Below are 16497 nucleotides of genomic sequence, written 5' to 3'. Positions count from 1 at the left end.
AAAGACTTTATCATAAATAAACTCCCATTTAATTGTTTATGTCAAATTCTATTTGGTTATGAGAGATTCTCTTCAGAGATCTTGTACTATGTCAAATCCTCTTGTAGAGAAAATATAAAGCAAAGACAAATATTATATATAATTTGATAGTTTCCATGTATCAAAATAGACCAGGTTGGGCCCTTTGAGCCATCAAAACAGCATTCTTGTTCATGACAGAGATTCAAGTATGTGTTGGAAACATTGTTTAGATATATTAACATGATTCCATCAGATTTGTTTGCACATCCATGAAACAAATGAAACCACATTCCAATGATGCTCTGTTTCATCAGACACTGTTGCAGTCCATTCCCAACTGCATTGATTTACATGTGATTTGCTGATTTTCTAGTTGTATCAACAATCAATTCAACAGAAAATTAAATAGTAGTGTGCAGTAATATTATGTACAAATAATCCACAAACAACTTTGCAGACTTATTATAGTGATTTAATAAAGAAATACACACCAGATTTCAGACCAGTTGAATAAACCACAGGATTAGTGAGAAATATAACATAGATCATAAGATATTTTGATTGTCTGATAGACATGATAGATAAACAGTCTTACAGATTCTGTTCAAAAGACAAGATTTTTAAGAGTATACATAATAGATCTTTTTTTATATTAACTGATACATTTGTTGTTCTTTCTTTTTTGTTAGTTTTTCAACCTGTGGTCCCAAGTTATTGCTTATCTTTCAGAATCAGACCCAGCAAGCATCCCACATTGTCCCCGAAACACGTGATTGGTTCATCAGATGCGTACCCCAGCTCAGAACTGCTTTCCCAATAGTGAGTTTGATTTTGGTTTTCAATGCAATCAGATATTCAAAAGGCTTTTCACACCCTCTAGTGGTCAAAATTAATCATGCAGCTTTAACTTTAAAGCACTGTGATGCCATGAAAATTTAGTAACTTTAATCCAGCCTTGATGCGTACACTTCCACCTCACACAGAGTGAGATACTCTTGTCTTCCAGGTATGACAACGTTGATGTATCGACCATCCATGCCGTTGCACTGAAAGGTTTCAGTAAAACCTGGAGCGATGGTTGAGATCACAGCACACCTGTCAGAGGAAAAAGATTTAATATTTCAGGATAAAATTAAATATAAATTAATTTAGCAAAAAATAATTATGGGATAAACATGTTTTATTTGTATTGAGTGTTTTGATAAAATTACTATAAACTACCTGGGATTGTTATTTCCATTGTTATCAAGTGAATCTCCAATACGAATTTCAGCTCCATTAATTCGAGTGGGAAATTCTACCCGATTGGTTATGTTAACATTGAACACTTTATGGGTTCTTTCCAGGTCCAGTCTCCACCAGGGGCTAAAGTCATTATTTGTAGCACTGCAGGAACCCAGGTCAAAGCGGCCTTCACGGTTCCCATCAATAGCGTTGTAGGCGATGGCTCCAGGAAAAACAGTTGACTGTGAAGCTTTTCCATAAACTGCCACATTTTCTTCTGCAAAACAAATTATTTAACGTTAGCTAACGTTCTTCTGTAATTGTTCACATTTATATATTTATATTTACATTTTATATTTGATTGGTGCAAAACGTATTGTTTTCAGACATGAATAGGCATTGACATTCAATTTGTGATAGAAATTAGATATCTGTCTACTTTCTGTGATGGTACACCCACCATGTGCTTTTTCCGATTTTTTGTTTTAAATTACCATAAACTTTCAGCAGATAAGTTATATTTTTAAATACATTTTACATTTATGAACAGTATTGACATTGAAAAAACTGTTTTTTTGTGCAGGTTTTATCTGATGATTGAGTTGAATATTGGCTAAGACAAATATCTTCAATAGTTTTCACTTTGGTTTCGAAAAGTCATAAAAACAACGCAAATGAAAAACGATGTTTTCATCATTTTTAACTCTTAAGTAAACTTTATTTTGTAAATGCTTCAATTTGGCATCATATTAGCTAAATATGTTTGGTTTTTTTTGGTTGTATATATGGTGTGAACACAGTTTTAAATGTTAGTCAGAAGATATAAAGCGACTTATTGGAATTTAAACCTGAGAAGTTAGTACAGTGAGCAATCTTCATTAAAGTACACCAGGGGTAACTTGGTCTAATCAATCAAGTCAGTGATACTTGATTGATTAGACTTGACTGATGAAAATATGATGAAGCATGTTTTGAGAGATTCTCACCAGTTGGGGCGCGGTATCCATAGACCTCCACTTCACAGAGATTTACAACCCTCTTCACACCAGGTGCTATAATGGTGACATAACGTCCTTCAACACGCTCAGTAAAATTTATTGCATGAGAGCTTCCAGCTGCAATAGTAGAAATGGTAGCAACCCTGGAAAAGAAGAGTTGGGTCAGAAACATTCATGATTTTGTAAGAGTAATTCCGACAGGGTTTGCTGGACTCTTTAAATTGACGTACCCCAAATTAATTTAGTTTTTTTTGTAGTTACAGTCTTTATTTTAATTACCTTGGTGTCAATATAAAGATTACATTTAGAAGAGTCCTTCAGAAGTAAAGGGATCACACCACCTGCTAGAGTTTCAGAGAAATTGAGAATGTAATAATAAATGAGTTGGAATATTTTTTGTCCTTTGGCAGAGTGTTCTTGCAATATACTATAAACTTTTAGAAATATCACAAATAAGGCAAGAATCTTTTAGAAACCATAGACCCATCCCTGGGCATTACCTGTGCAAAAATTGGTGCAGCTAAGGTTAACAAAAAAAATGTTGAAACTATTTTAGGTTGTTTTATTTTGTTTTGCATTTTTTCATTATTTGTGTTCCTTATTTTCTTATCTATGTTAGTTATCCCTTGTTTTTACTTTTTTAATTCAGTTCCTACTTAGTGATTGTAGTTATGTTTATTTTTTGTGTCTATTTTTTTCCTGAGTATTCTAGTTTTAATATGTTTCTTTGTTTAGTAATTTCCCATTAGATATTAATTTAGATTAATTTCCCAGTGCAGTGTGCTTTTCCTCAGTCCCGGCGTCGTCGATTTGTTTTTCTCTCTCCTGAAAATGTCTTCTGCTCTCTCCCCTCACATCCATTAACTCATCAGCCCAGGACTATTGTTCCTGCATTTCACATCTCTTTCATTCACTCTTTGCTGGTTCTTTCCATTACTTACTCGTCTTACCCTGCATACTGCCTTTATTTCCTTGTTGACGTTTACATTGTAGATTATCGACTCCCTGTCTTTTTTTTTTGTAGTTTTGTTTATTGCAGAGACTCCGTCGTCTCTTTGCATTTAATTCCGTTATCAAGTGTCACCAAAACATGAACATTTACAAAATTTAAAGGAGTTTTGCTTTAAAACTGTGAATTTCCATGCTACACTAAACATAGTTTTGCATGTCTAAAACAGCTTTATTTTTTTTCCTCTAAATTACTCTAATCTATATTTTTTCATCCGAAACAATAAATTGCTAAATTTTCCTCTAATTGAAGTGTAGTTTTTGGAAATTCTGTGTGACAAAAGAAAAAAATAAAACAATTTTAGACACATTTTACAAAAAAATAAACGTATAACAACAAATATATACATTTTTTGCACTTCCAGAGCTCCCTATATCATCTTTTTGATTAAGGTTTCTGGAGAGTGATGTCTGTCTTTTAGCCCTTGAGCATAAACTCAAATGCTCAAAAGATTTTTATCAGCTTGTAGTCAAGAGCCTGAGGTTTCTTTGGATACTAAGTATGTATTTGTTTAAGGGGAGGTGCAGAAAAGACAACTAAAATCTGAGCAGCATTGAGGCTTCCTTGTTTCATAACTTCATACTGTAGTTATGACATAATCACTCACAGACGGTTTGCAGTGCCATCTTGGCGTAAAGAGTTTCCGATGCGAACCTCCACACCATTGAGGTGCTCGGCACAGCAGTCTCCTCTGTTGGTGATGATGACCTGGGTGACTATATACACGTCCAGCAGGTCCACCCTCCACCAGGGGTTGTTTTCAGCATCAGTGTGGGTGCAAGATCCCTTTGTAAGGTCAGCATTTAGGTTTCCATCAATAGCATTGGAGGCACCAACAAATGCATTCCATGGCTCCCCTTTGTACTGAGAAGACTGTGTAGCTTTGCCACGCAAAGCCACATTTTCTGAAATAAACAAAGAAATTCAATGAAGAATAAATGAATTCTTTTGTAGGTTATTTGGTCTGATGGATTTTTGCCATCATTAAAAATTCTTCCATTCATCTGTTACTTGATTTGAATATCTTCAGCCAAGAATGAAACAGGACAAGACAATACCGTCTTAAACCCATATGTATAGTTTTATTTATATGTCACTATTGTTGTCTTTCACATTAAATTCCAATGATATATATTTATATTTGTGTTCATACCCCTTGAACTTGGAATAGTTCAAGGGGTATGAATACTTTTGCACACCACTTTATGAACTGCATATATCTGGAAGGAACAATCTTTAGCATTTTTATTGAAGTTAGATTAAGGTGCCATGTTCATGGATTAATGTTGTATCACAAACAATGTTTATAGTTCTCAAATATAGACAGATACATTCACATGTTACTTACGGTAAGTGTAAACTGAGCACACTGGCAGGAGGAGCAGCAGATGAAACAGAACACCGTACTTCATGATTCTGACAAAAACAGAAGAGAAAAGCTGTGAAAACATTTTCTAAGTTTAATAATATTAAGGTCTATTTAGGATAATTAGGATAACTTTTTTATATTATTTCATGCTATATCATATTAAATAGTGTCGTATTTGTGAGAAATTCTGGTAATAATTATTTATAAAAACTAAAAAATTACCTTGATTTTTTGGTGGGTTTGCTGTTGAAGGTGAGGGAATTGCCTTTGAGCCTTTGCTGAGTCCTTCACTCATCTATTTATATCAGGTGAAGCTCAAATGTTGTCCAATCACACCTCAAAGACAAGTTAACGCCTACAACTCTCAATAAACTTCAGCTCACAAAGTCCTATTGTCACTGGATTCAGTTATTTACTTTGCCATCTTTGTTTAAACAAATAATGAGTTAGTTAAACTTTAGGTGGAATAACACAGTGTTATGTCTACTAAATAACAAGGTAATTAGTGAAAACAGTAAAATATTAACCAGGGTTCAGAACACTTTCAAATTCAACGTGAATCCGAAAGTGGATATTTTAATACTAATCATCCTCAGAATAAGATGAGTATTTTAGTTATTGTAAAAAAAAAAACAACAACAAAAAACTTTTTTGAAACATTCCTAAAGGAACCTCTTCAAGTATTTTTTGAAGCTCAAACTATTACCTCTTAATAAATATATTTTAAGATATAAATATAGGAAAAAATATGGCTTTCTAATGCTCAATTTGTATGTTTTTATAAGCTATTCTAGTGACAAATGTTTAACCACTAAGCTGCAAGATGCTTGATGCAAATGTTTCACACTTTGGATACAACAGCATTAATCAATTGTTCAAAGAAAAAATCTGTTAAAGGAGTTTGTGATAATCCCACTGTTGATGAGAAATTTATAAAGGAAGACTTTGAGATGAGGTTATTTTTGTGGAACATAATTTCTGTTTTTATTTTCCAAAGTTGCCTTTTGATGTCAGCCTGAGTAGAACCAATTCAGAGTGAGCATTTGCTTGGATCTGTATGTTAAATACCCAAAAAAATTCATACAGACAGATAATATTTTACACTTTGCAAAAATACAAACTCTTAACAAATAATTTGGGTCTAGTTTATAGTGCAAATATCTTCATACAGTTGTAATAAGAAACCTCTAATTGAAAAAAGCAAAATACTCTGCCTTCTATACATATGTAGTTTACAATTTTAAATATATACTTGAACGTTCCTTAAATGGGTTTAAAAAGATGTTGTCTTGTCCTGATTCACTTTTGGCTGAATCTATCTAAAACATTTTCAGAATGCACATTACTTTTAAAAAATTCTGATTATAATGACATTGCAACAGTTTAGAAAGTTTAGAAAGTCCTTGTTTCAACTGAACCCTCACTGTTTGTTAAATGGGCTTTTGTGCAAGAGCAAGAGGTTTGAGTCCCCGACAGTTTGGATATGTCAAAGTGTTTAAAAGCACAGTAATCTTAATGAATACCAATGTTTGACTTTTAAGACACCTGGGTACGGTCCAACCAAGTGTTTATTCACAAATATTGAACAAGTATTCAAACAGCTAAAAAAACAGTTCATCAGGACATGAAGATGGTATCATGCAGCCTTTTAAATGTACTACACCCTAAAGTTAACAGACAAGATTAAAAACATATGGCCGAGCAAACATCTTCAAAATGACTAAAATATCCAAGCACATCATTTAAAGAATATAATAACCTGCATTATGTCTCTATGTATGCAAAGTGTTACTAAATCTGTCCTTTCTATATAAAATTGACTTTATTTACATTTGCTAATTGGCAGATTAAAACGAATTCTAATGAAGAATTCTTCTTAGAATTCCCTTCAAAGTCAAACATTGACATTCATTAAGATTATTGTGCCGTTAAATAATTTAGCATATCCAACCATGTGGATATATTTTAAGGCAATATGTCAAACATACAGCTTTCTTGTGTGAAATTGTAGAAAACTCAAACCATCCAAGATATAATGTTGAGAATTGTGGACCAATGAAAATCTTGATGATGCTTGGATCGAGTTCTATCTAAAATCAAAATTCAAACAATTATACTAAGTATAAACATCATGGAAATGTCCACGGATCACATTGTTCAGGAAGGAGACAGGTTCTGTGTCTCCGAGATGAACATGTCTCAGTGTAATCTTAATGGATGCCAATGTTTGACTTTTAAGACACCTGGGTACAGTCCAACCAAGTGTTTATTCACCAATATTGAACAGGAATTCAAGCAGCTAAAAAAACAGTTCACCAGGACATGAAGATGTTATCATGAAGCCTTTTACACATACTTCTGTCACAAGATTTGGTGGGTGGTGAGTCAGATGCAGTGGCACCAGGTTGAATTGAAGAAGATGATATTTAATAACAAATAATCCAACAAAAGGTCCAAAAAGCCAGGCAGCATTGTTGAGCAGAAGACCAGGCCTCAACACAGGTAGCGACATACTAGACGAATGGACATGAATACGTAGACAAGCACAACTAACGACAAGGACCCAACAGAGACACAGGTGGGGTTAAATACAATCATGGAAAAAAGACACACATGGGAATAATCAAGAGGAGACAGGACAACACGGAGATTCAGGGACTCAAAAACTCTCAAATGAACACAGATCCTGCCAACTACGCCCTAAAATTAACAAACGAGATTAAAAACATATGGCCGAGCAAACATCTTCAAAATGACTAAAATATCCAAGCACATTATTGAAAGAATATAATAACCTGCATTATGTCTCTATGTAAGCAAATGATATAATTTTTACATGATTTCACACAAGAAGCTGTATGTTTGAGATTTTGCCTTAAAATATATCCACATGTTTGGATATGTCACAGTGTTTAAAGGCATAGTAATCTAAATGAATACCAATATTTAACTTTTAAGACACCTGGGTACTTTCCAACTAAGTGTTTATTCACAAATATTAAACAAGTATTCAAACAGCTAAAAAAACAGTTCACCAGGACATGAAGATGGTATCATGTAGCCTTTTAAATGTACAACGCCCTAAAATTAACAGACGGGATTAAAAACATATGGCCTAGCAAACATCTTCAAAATGACTAAAATATCCAAGAATATAATAACCTGCATTATGTCTCTATGTATGCAAAGTGATACTAAATCTGTCCTTTCTATATAAAATTGACTTTATTTACATTTGCTAATTGGCAGATTAAAACGAATTCTAATGAAGAATTCTTCTTAGAATTCCCTTCAAAGTCAAACATTGACATTCATTAAGATTATTGTGCCGTTAAATAATTTAGCATATCCAACCATGTGGATATATTTTAAGAAAATATGTCAAACATAAAGCTTTCTTGTGTGAAATTGTAGAAAACTCAAACCATCAAAGATATGATGTTGAGAATTGTGGACCAATGAAAATCTTGATGATGCTTGGATCGAGTTCTACATCTAAAATGTACCAAGTTCATTTATTCAAACAATTATACTAAGTATAAACATCATGGAAATGTCCAAGGATCACATTGTTCAGGAAGGAGACAGGTTCTGTGTCTCAGAGATGAACATGTCTTGGTGTAATCTTAATGGATGCCAATGTTCGACTTTTAAGAAACCTGGGTACAGTCCAACCAAGTGTTTATTCACCAATATTGAACAGGAATTCAAGCAGCTAAAAAAACAGTTCACCAGGACATAAAGATGGTATCATGCAGCCTTTTAGACGTACTTCTGTCACAAGTTGTTGTGGTGAGTCAGAAGCAGTGGCACCAGGTTGAATTGAAAAAGATGACATTTAATAACAAATAATCCAATCAGTATTTAATTTGGAGAAAACAGTGGCAACCACCATATATTCTTACAACATATACTGAAATATATGTTTGATGGCTTAGTAGATTATAAGAATGCTGCCTGATAATATCATTATGTTCAGCTGAACTGGTTTCTTAGCTGTTTAAATACCTGTTTAATATTGGTGAATGAACAGTTGGGTTTACCAAACTTTATCTCTGTCTGGGAGTCAAACCTCTTGCTCTTGTATTGACAAACAAACGATGCTCTCTTAGCTCAGTCGGTCAGAACATAGTGCTCATGATGCCAAGGTCATGGATTCAATTCACATAAGGCAAAAATAATATTTTAAGTTGTAAATAAGAGTAAAATATTATGCATGTGGTTTTGAAAAACAATACAATATCAGCACCTTTCCAAATCTTCACTGTGGTAAGCAGCAGTTAAAAGTAAGAGTTTTTCTTAAAAACACAAAGTCAAAGTGAGGAAAACATATGGGACTGAAAAGTAAAGTGCCTTTTTTATTTTGGGAAACATTTAATGTTGGGAATTAATGACCTTGCTCTATATTTAAGTTTTGTTTTTAATTATTTTGGGGCATAGTGGAGTTAATATCTTATTTCTTCAAGTTCATATAAAAAGACATTTTTCAGTTAGCTGGTTGTCTGGAGTTATTTATGTTACATCAAAGGTGTGTAAGGTGATTGGACGAGTAAGGATTTACTCAACATAGGTAAACTGCGTGGTATCTACCAGAACTTAACGAACCCAAATAGCACCCCATCAGTGAGTGGAAGTTCTTGTCCCAGTCACTAGGTGACAGAGCAGTGGTTGCTAAAACATAATATTTGGAATGGGCTATCACTTGAGCTGATATGCGAGTCATGGCACGCAAATGAATACCTTTAGCAATATAATGTATGTACATTTATATATTTGGGAGTTTCTACACAGCAGTCTCCAAAAAAGGCGTCCCTTTACCACTCCAAACTCCATTTCTCTCCCAGGTAGAGATTAAACTTGAAACATTCCTTAGATTTTTTGGTGTATATCAACATGGCATTCTCACAAGCTTTCCACAGAGTTGTTTGGACATCCATACAGTTTTTCTACCACTCCACCAGACCCTAATTATGTTCTATCATCATCAGATACTGCTCCATAGTTTATTCCCAATTGCATTGATTTACTGCCATGTGGTTTGCTGATATTCTTTGACGGTGATAAATTTTCATTTCAGATATTTTCACTAAAAAAAAGACAGCACAAAATCAAAGTAGTATATAAGAACCACCGGCAGTGGGTGAGAAGGGAAATTTTTTTTTTAAATTGTATATATAATATATATTTATATGTGTAAACACACACATATAAGACACACCTACACAAACCTTGCCCAACTCATCCACAGTGTTTTAATTTTCATCCGAATTCATCACCCCCTCCTCATCCCGGCACTTTTTGATAATAACCATTTTGAGGTTTTTCTTAACCTCATGTTTGGACTTTGCTCCTGCTCTGTGCTGAGTTTATTCCAAATCTTCACACCACTGATTGGTATGCACATTCTCTTCATGGTTGTTCGAACACTTAATATTCTGAACTTAAAGTTCTCCCTATAGTTACAGCGCTGCCCCCCGACTCTGTCGTTGACAATATTATGAATATTATCTGGAAATAGTTTGTTTCCAGCTTTGTACATAAACTGTGCAATTTCAAACTACCAAATCAATGACTTTGAGGAGGTAATGATTTTTTAAAATCTCTATTACTTTTACAATTACCAAATAATTGTAACTTATTTTTATCCAAATTAAGTGAGAATTTACTAATATCAAATAACTTTGTGAATTTACCAAACTCAATTGATTTTTTAACAAGAGCTGTTGTAAATTTTCTTCTGAATAGAACATTTTTTGTCACACACAAACAAAACAAGATTAAGTATTTCTGAAACTTTACTTATAAAATTTATGTATGAAATAAACTACTTTGATCCTAATGCCTACTTCTGGAAGACACCACATACAATGTCCAAACATGAGGACTGAAAATCACCCATATGCACATTTAGTTGCCTGTTGTAGAGAGAGTTTATAATTCATTGCAAAACAACTCCTCTTAAGTTTACTGAGTAATATTCTATGATTAATTGCATCAAATGCTTTATTTAGTCAATAAATATCCAAATGGCAGATTTACTTTTGTCAAATGAGTTGGTAACCTTTTGCATTAATTGAAGAACTGCCATTGCTGCAGATCTTTGTAACCTTACTGACACTCAGACATTAATTAGTTAATGTTTATTTATAAATCTTGCAACAAGTATTATTTCAAAACTTTTGAGAATTGTGAAAGCAAAATAAAAAACAGGCTTGTAATTTGTAAAATGGTCTGTTCCCAGGTTTATGCAGTGGGATTACTGTTGCAATTTTAATTTTATGTGGAAATTTGCCAGTTTGTTTTGAGAGACTACAGATGTATGTTAGCAGTTGATACTTTACACAATCACCTTTATTATTACTATGTCAGAATCATCGCGGTCAGTTCAATCTTTATTATGGCATTTTGGGTCAAAAAGCAATTTAACAGACAATTAAGTAACTACTGAGTATAGTTCAACAATAAACATCTACTGCTCAACACTACATGCAAAGAATCCACAAATAACTTTGCAGACTTAATAGGACAATTTAATAAGGAAACTCACAGCAGGGTGCAGAACAGAACAACAAACCACAGGATGAATACGATAGGTGATGGATGATAAAATCATTGCAGAACAATTGCTCTGACAGACTCTGTTCAAAAGACAGTGTTACCAAGAGTTGGAGTTGACATTATTGCTCTCAGTCTTGTTTTAAATGAACTACATTGATTTTACTCCTCTTGCTTTTATTTTCTCAAAATCAGACCCATCAAGCATCCCAAAGTTTCCCAGAAATACGTGATTGGTTCACCGGCAGCTCATCCCAGCCCAAAATTGCCATTCCCATTGTGTATTTAATCACATTTAATATAATCAGATATTCATGAGGCTTTTTACATCCAGCTTTAACTTTAAACCACTGTGATGTCATAAAAACTTAGTAACTTTAATCCAGCCTCGATGCGTACACTTCCACCTCACACAGAGTGAGATACTCTTGTCTTCCAGGTATGACAACGTTGATGTATCGACCATCCATGCCGTTGCACTGAAAGGTTTTAGTAACACCTCCAGCGATGGTTGAGATCACAGCACACCTGTCAGAGGAAAAAGATTTAAGATTTCAGGATAAAATTAAATATATATTAATTTAGCAAAAATAATTATGAGATGAATTATTAATGCTGATAACAACATGTTTTATTTACATTCAGTATTTTGATAAAATGACTAAAATACCTGGGATTGTTATTTCCATTGTTATCAAGTGAATCTCCAATACGAATTTCAGCTCCATTAATTCGAGTGGGAAATTCTACCCGATTGGTTATGTTAACATTGAACACTTTATGGGTTCTTCCCAGGTCCAGTCTCCACCAGGGGCTAAAGTCATTATTTGTAGCACTGCAGGAACCCTGGCTCCACAGAGCTGCACGGTTCCCATCAATGGCATAGTAGGCGATGGCTCCAGGATAAACAGTTGACTGTGAAGCTTTTCCATAAACTGCCACATTTTCTTCTGAAAAACAACATTTTAAATGTCAGCTGTGATACATAGTCTTCTAATATCCTCTCCCTATATACATATAGACAATTACACATTTTTATTTATTTTGTGTGTTTGTTCAAGTAGTCAATTTGATATTTAGAAACGTGCAAAACCGAAACTTCTTGTTTTCATATAAGCAGAGGATCGACAGAGAATTTGCTAGAGAGAATAAATACCTTTCTACTTTATGTGCACCCACTCTGTGTTTTGTAAGGACATGTCCCAAAAGGTGTTTTTTTTCTTTTAAATTAATAAGAACTTTCAGTTGAGGATATATATTTCATATACAATTCATTTGTAAGAAGAGCCTTGACATTGAGTAAACAGTGCTCTTGTGTTTCATCTGATGACTGAGTCAATAAATCTGCTAGAGATGTCTGTACAAATCTCATTTATTGCCAGTTATTATGTTGGCTCCAAAAAGTCATAAAAACAACAGAAATAAAGAAACTGAAACCAAGAAATGGGCGTAACTCTTTTCATGGTTATAGCTCAACATATTTTTTGTTCTATATGTTGTATGACTGCAGTTTGCAATGTTAGTCAGAAGATACCATTTTCAACAAATTTAAAATCTCCATCCTACTTGACTGATAAAAATATGATCAAAAATGTATCAAAAGATTCTCACCAGTTGGAGCGCGGTATCCATAGACCTCCACTTCACAGAGATTTAGAAACCTCTGTGCACCAGGTGTCATAATGGTCACATAACGTCCTTCAACACGCTCAGTAAGTTTTATTGGATAAGAGCTTCCAGCTGCAACAGTAGAAATGGTAGCAACCCTAAAAAATAAGAGTTGAGTCAGAAACATTCAAGGTTTTTAATCCCAATAGGATTTGCTGAAGTGTTTAAAATGACATATCTAAATCTATTTGAGTATTTCTTAGCAATTACAAACTATGTCATTAATCTTGATGTCAGTGTAAAGGTAACACACTGGGGTGACTCCATCATAAGTTTAAATATCACAGGAGCTACTATAGTTTCAGAGAAAATGAGAATTGCAACAGTATATAAATATTATAGAAATATAATTAATAGGGCTTTGTGAAACCAAAGATCCAAGACTGGACAGTAGCTGTACAAAGATTAATGGAGCTGAAATAAACTAAAGAAAATCTACAGAGAAATGTCTGGCCTTTTTGTCCTAGGCATAGGTTGGCATCATCTAACAAACTTAAAAAACATATGTTATGTCTAAAATTGCTTGTTTTTTTTAAATTTTCTTTCCAACTATAATAAAACCATAAGAAATTGCTCAATTTTACTCCCACTGAAGAGCATTTTTTTCAATCAGGGTTAAAGAAAGAGCCGTCACAACACATTTTGTCACATTTCCTGAAAATTAAAGAAATAGAAACCATCAATATTTATATATATTTTGTCACTACATATACATATTTATATGTATTTATATGTATTTTGTCACTTCATCCCTACAATCTCTATGGATGAAGGTTTGTGGTCACTGTCCTGAAGCCCTGGGCACAAAATCAGCTTGTAGCTCAGAGTCTAATGTTTCTTGGGAAGCCAAGTTTGACTCTGTTTAAGGGAGGTCCAGAATTGAAAAAGGTTAAAATCTGAGCAGCATTGAGGCTCCCTTGTTTCATACTGTGCGCTTCACATAAACACTCACAGACGGTTTGCAGTGCCATCTCTTTGCAAAGAGTTTCCGATGTGAACCACCGCACCATTGAGTTGCTCTGCACAGCAGTCTCCTCTGTTGGTGATGATGACCTGGGTGACTATATACACGTCCAGCAGGTCCACCCTCCACCAGGGGCTGTTTTCAGTATCAGTGTGAGTGCAAGATCCCTTTGTAAGGTCAGCATTTAGGTTTCCATCAATAGCATTGGAGGCACCAACAAATGCATTCCACGGATCCCCTTTGTACTGAGAAGACTGTGCAGCTTTGCCACGCAAAGCCACATTTTCTGAAATAAACAAAGAAATTCAATGAAGAATAAATGAATCCTATTGTAGGTTCTTTGGCTTTAGAGATTTATGCAGTTGTGAAATTTCGCATCTGTTTATCTGTTAGTCAATTTTGGTGCTTTTTCTGTCTCAGTAAATGTAAATATAAACGACATATGTATGGAAGACAGGGTATTACACTTTTTTGCTGAAGATAGAGCAAAACTCTCTAAAGACAAAACTCATTTTGAATAAATTCAATTAGATTATTTTGTTGAGTTCATAAATTAATGTTCTATCACAAACTATGGTTGTAGTTTCTAAATTTGCGTAAATGTCATGTTACTTACGATAAATGTAAGCTGAGCACACTGGCAGAAGGAGCAGCAAATTAAATAGTACGTCGTATCTCATGATTCTGGCAAAAACAGGAGAAATAAAATTTGAAAAAAATTGAAAAACACCTTTGAAAAGGTGAGAAATACTACCGATTGTCAGCCTAGTATTGTTGATTTAATTTTTGAGAACAGAGACATTACCTTGATTCTTTGGTGGGTTTGCTATTGGAGTTGAGGAAATTGCCTTTGAGCCTTTGCTGAGTCCTTCACTCGTCTATTTATATCGGGTAAACCTCAAATGTTGTCCAATCACACCTCAAAGACAAGTTAACTCCTACAATTCTCAGTAAGCTTCAGCTCACAAAGTCCTATTGTCACAGATTCTGTTATTTACTTTGCCACCTTTGTTTAAACAGATCATGGCTTAGCTTTTATGAAGACACGTAAGCTCAGTCCTGCAAGTCAAACACTGAAACAGCTTCATATAGCACAGTTTTGCTCATCCTAAATAAGAAAGATCATTTCTGATAATACAGTAAAATATTAACTAAGGCTCAGGACACTTTCAATCTGAATCTGAGAGTTTTTTAAACATACAAATTTTCCTCAGAAAAGAAGAGAATTATTATTAGAAAAAGTAGTTTAGAAACTTTCTTAAAGATGCCATTTCCATTTCTGATATCAGCTTACCAGGATTATTTGGGCAAATACCGAGTTAGTCCAATCATTTTGCTGAGTCCTGGCACAAGGAGGGTGACAGAAATAACATGGGGGAGTCTGTCGGAGAGTAAATACTCTGCAAAAGTCTCAGGTGGAAGAGGATGATGACACTGTGACTACATGTTTTATTTATTATTCCGGGATTAATATATTTTTGAGCATTGCAGTTTCTTACCACAGCCAATTTATGTCAATGAAATTTCAACACATCGCTTGTGAAATAAAAGCCAAGAAGAGTTTTAAAATATAATGTTATTCCAGAAGATCCTTCGCACCACTGGAAATGTGTGTGGATTTTATTAACTTTTATTCTGTAACAAATAAAAGTTATTTTATTTATGGCAAGTTGATCTTGACACTCTTTCATAATGCCCTTGTTACTCTTCAGCTCTTCTTACAAGAGTGACACAGACTGACAGTACACTGCCTGTGATTGGACATGTATTTTAAATCCCAACTAAGATTTGTACAGACACATTTTACAGTTATGTATTTATTAACCTTGTTTCCTAAGTACTCTGTATACAGTCATTGTAAAAAGGAAAATAACTCAATTTATACATGATGTTTGCTCTAGTGGTGCAACATTGTCGTAAGCTTTAAAACATATCAGCTATAAAACACATTAGTCTGCCATATAGCAAACAGAGATGAAGTCAGTCTTACTTGAAACAGGACATATAATCGATTTGCATACATAGAGACATAATGCAGGTTATTATATTCTTTCAATAATGTGCTTGGATATTTTTGTCATTTTGAAGATGTTTGCTCGGCCATATGTTTTTAATCTCGTTTGTTAATTTTAGGGCGTAGTTGGCAGGATCTGTGTTCATTTTTGAGCTTTTGAGTCCCTGAGTCTCCGTGTTGTCCTGTCTCCTCTTGATTATTCCCATGTGTGTCTTTTTTCCATGATTGTATTTAACCCCACCTGTGTCTCTGTTGGGTCCTTGTCGTTAGTTTGCTTGTCTACGTATTCATGTCCATTCGTCTAGTATGTCGCTACCTGTGTTGAGGCCTGGTCTTCTGCTCAACAATGCTGCCTGGCTTTTTGGACCTTTTGTTCGATTATTTGTTATTAAATATAATCTTTTTCAATTCAACCTGGTGCCACTGCTTCTGACTCACCACCCACCAAAACTTGTGACAGAAGTACGTGTAAAAGGCTGCATGATACCATCTTCATGTCCTGGTGAACTGTTTTTTTAGCTGCTTGAATTCCTGTTCAATATTGGAGAATAAACACTTGGTTGGACTGTACCCAGGTGTCTTAAAAGTCAAACATTGGCATCCATTAAGATTACACTGAGACATGTTCATCTCGGAGACACAGAACCTGTCTCCTTCCTGAACAATGTGATCCTT

At 34.3% G+C, this 16497-nt stretch overlaps 1 protein-coding gene across 1 annotated transcript; it reads right to left on the bottom strand.

Moving 5' to 3' along the window:
* Window positions 1-471: 471 nt before the first annotated feature.
* On the bottom strand, window positions 472-14710 carry LOC129370845 (uncharacterized). Its single transcript, XM_055047060.1, has 12 exons — window positions 14614-14710; window positions 14425-14492; window positions 13797-14094; window positions 12788-12942; window positions 11847-12126; window positions 11557-11704; window positions 4844-4899; window positions 4601-4668; window positions 3860-4157; window positions 2232-2386; window positions 1243-1522; window positions 472-1116 (listed from the first exon to the last, which is right to left on the bottom strand). The coding sequence occupies exons 2-12, from the start codon at window positions 14486-14488 to the stop codon at window positions 966-968; spliced, it is 1953 nt and encodes a 650-aa protein (XP_054903035.1). The 5' UTR covers window positions 14489-14492; window positions 14614-14710; the 3' UTR covers window positions 472-965.
* Between the last annotated feature and the right edge of the window lie 1787 nt (window positions 14711-16497).

Source organism: Poeciliopsis prolifica, unplaced genomic scaffold (genome assembly GCF_027474105.1).
Source record: "Poeciliopsis prolifica strain line A6 unplaced genomic scaffold, Auburn_PproV2 SCAFFOLD025, whole genome shotgun sequence".
Taxonomy (NCBI): Eukaryota; Metazoa; Chordata; class Actinopteri; order Cyprinodontiformes; family Poeciliidae; genus Poeciliopsis; species Poeciliopsis prolifica.
The sequence above is the reverse complement of the archived record's forward strand: the minus strand, read 5'-3'. Positions and strand labels throughout refer to the sequence as shown.

What these genes read in the sequence shown, in the direction of transcription:
- LOC129370845 (XM_055047060.1), bottom strand. Translation starts at nt 14,488, where the DNA reads ATGAGATACGACGTACTATTTAATTTGCTGCTCCTTCTGCCAGTGTGC. An exon ending in GTGCTCAGCTTACATTTATC is followed by an intron (nt 14,095 to 14,424) that starts GTAAGTAACATG and finishes TGTTTATTTCAG; the next exon opens with AAAATGTGGCTTTGCGTGGC. An exon ending in AATGGAAATAACAATCCCAG is followed by an intron (nt 1,117 to 1,242) that starts GTAGTTTATAGT and finishes TTCCTCTGACAG; the next exon opens with GTGTGCTGTGATCTCAACCA.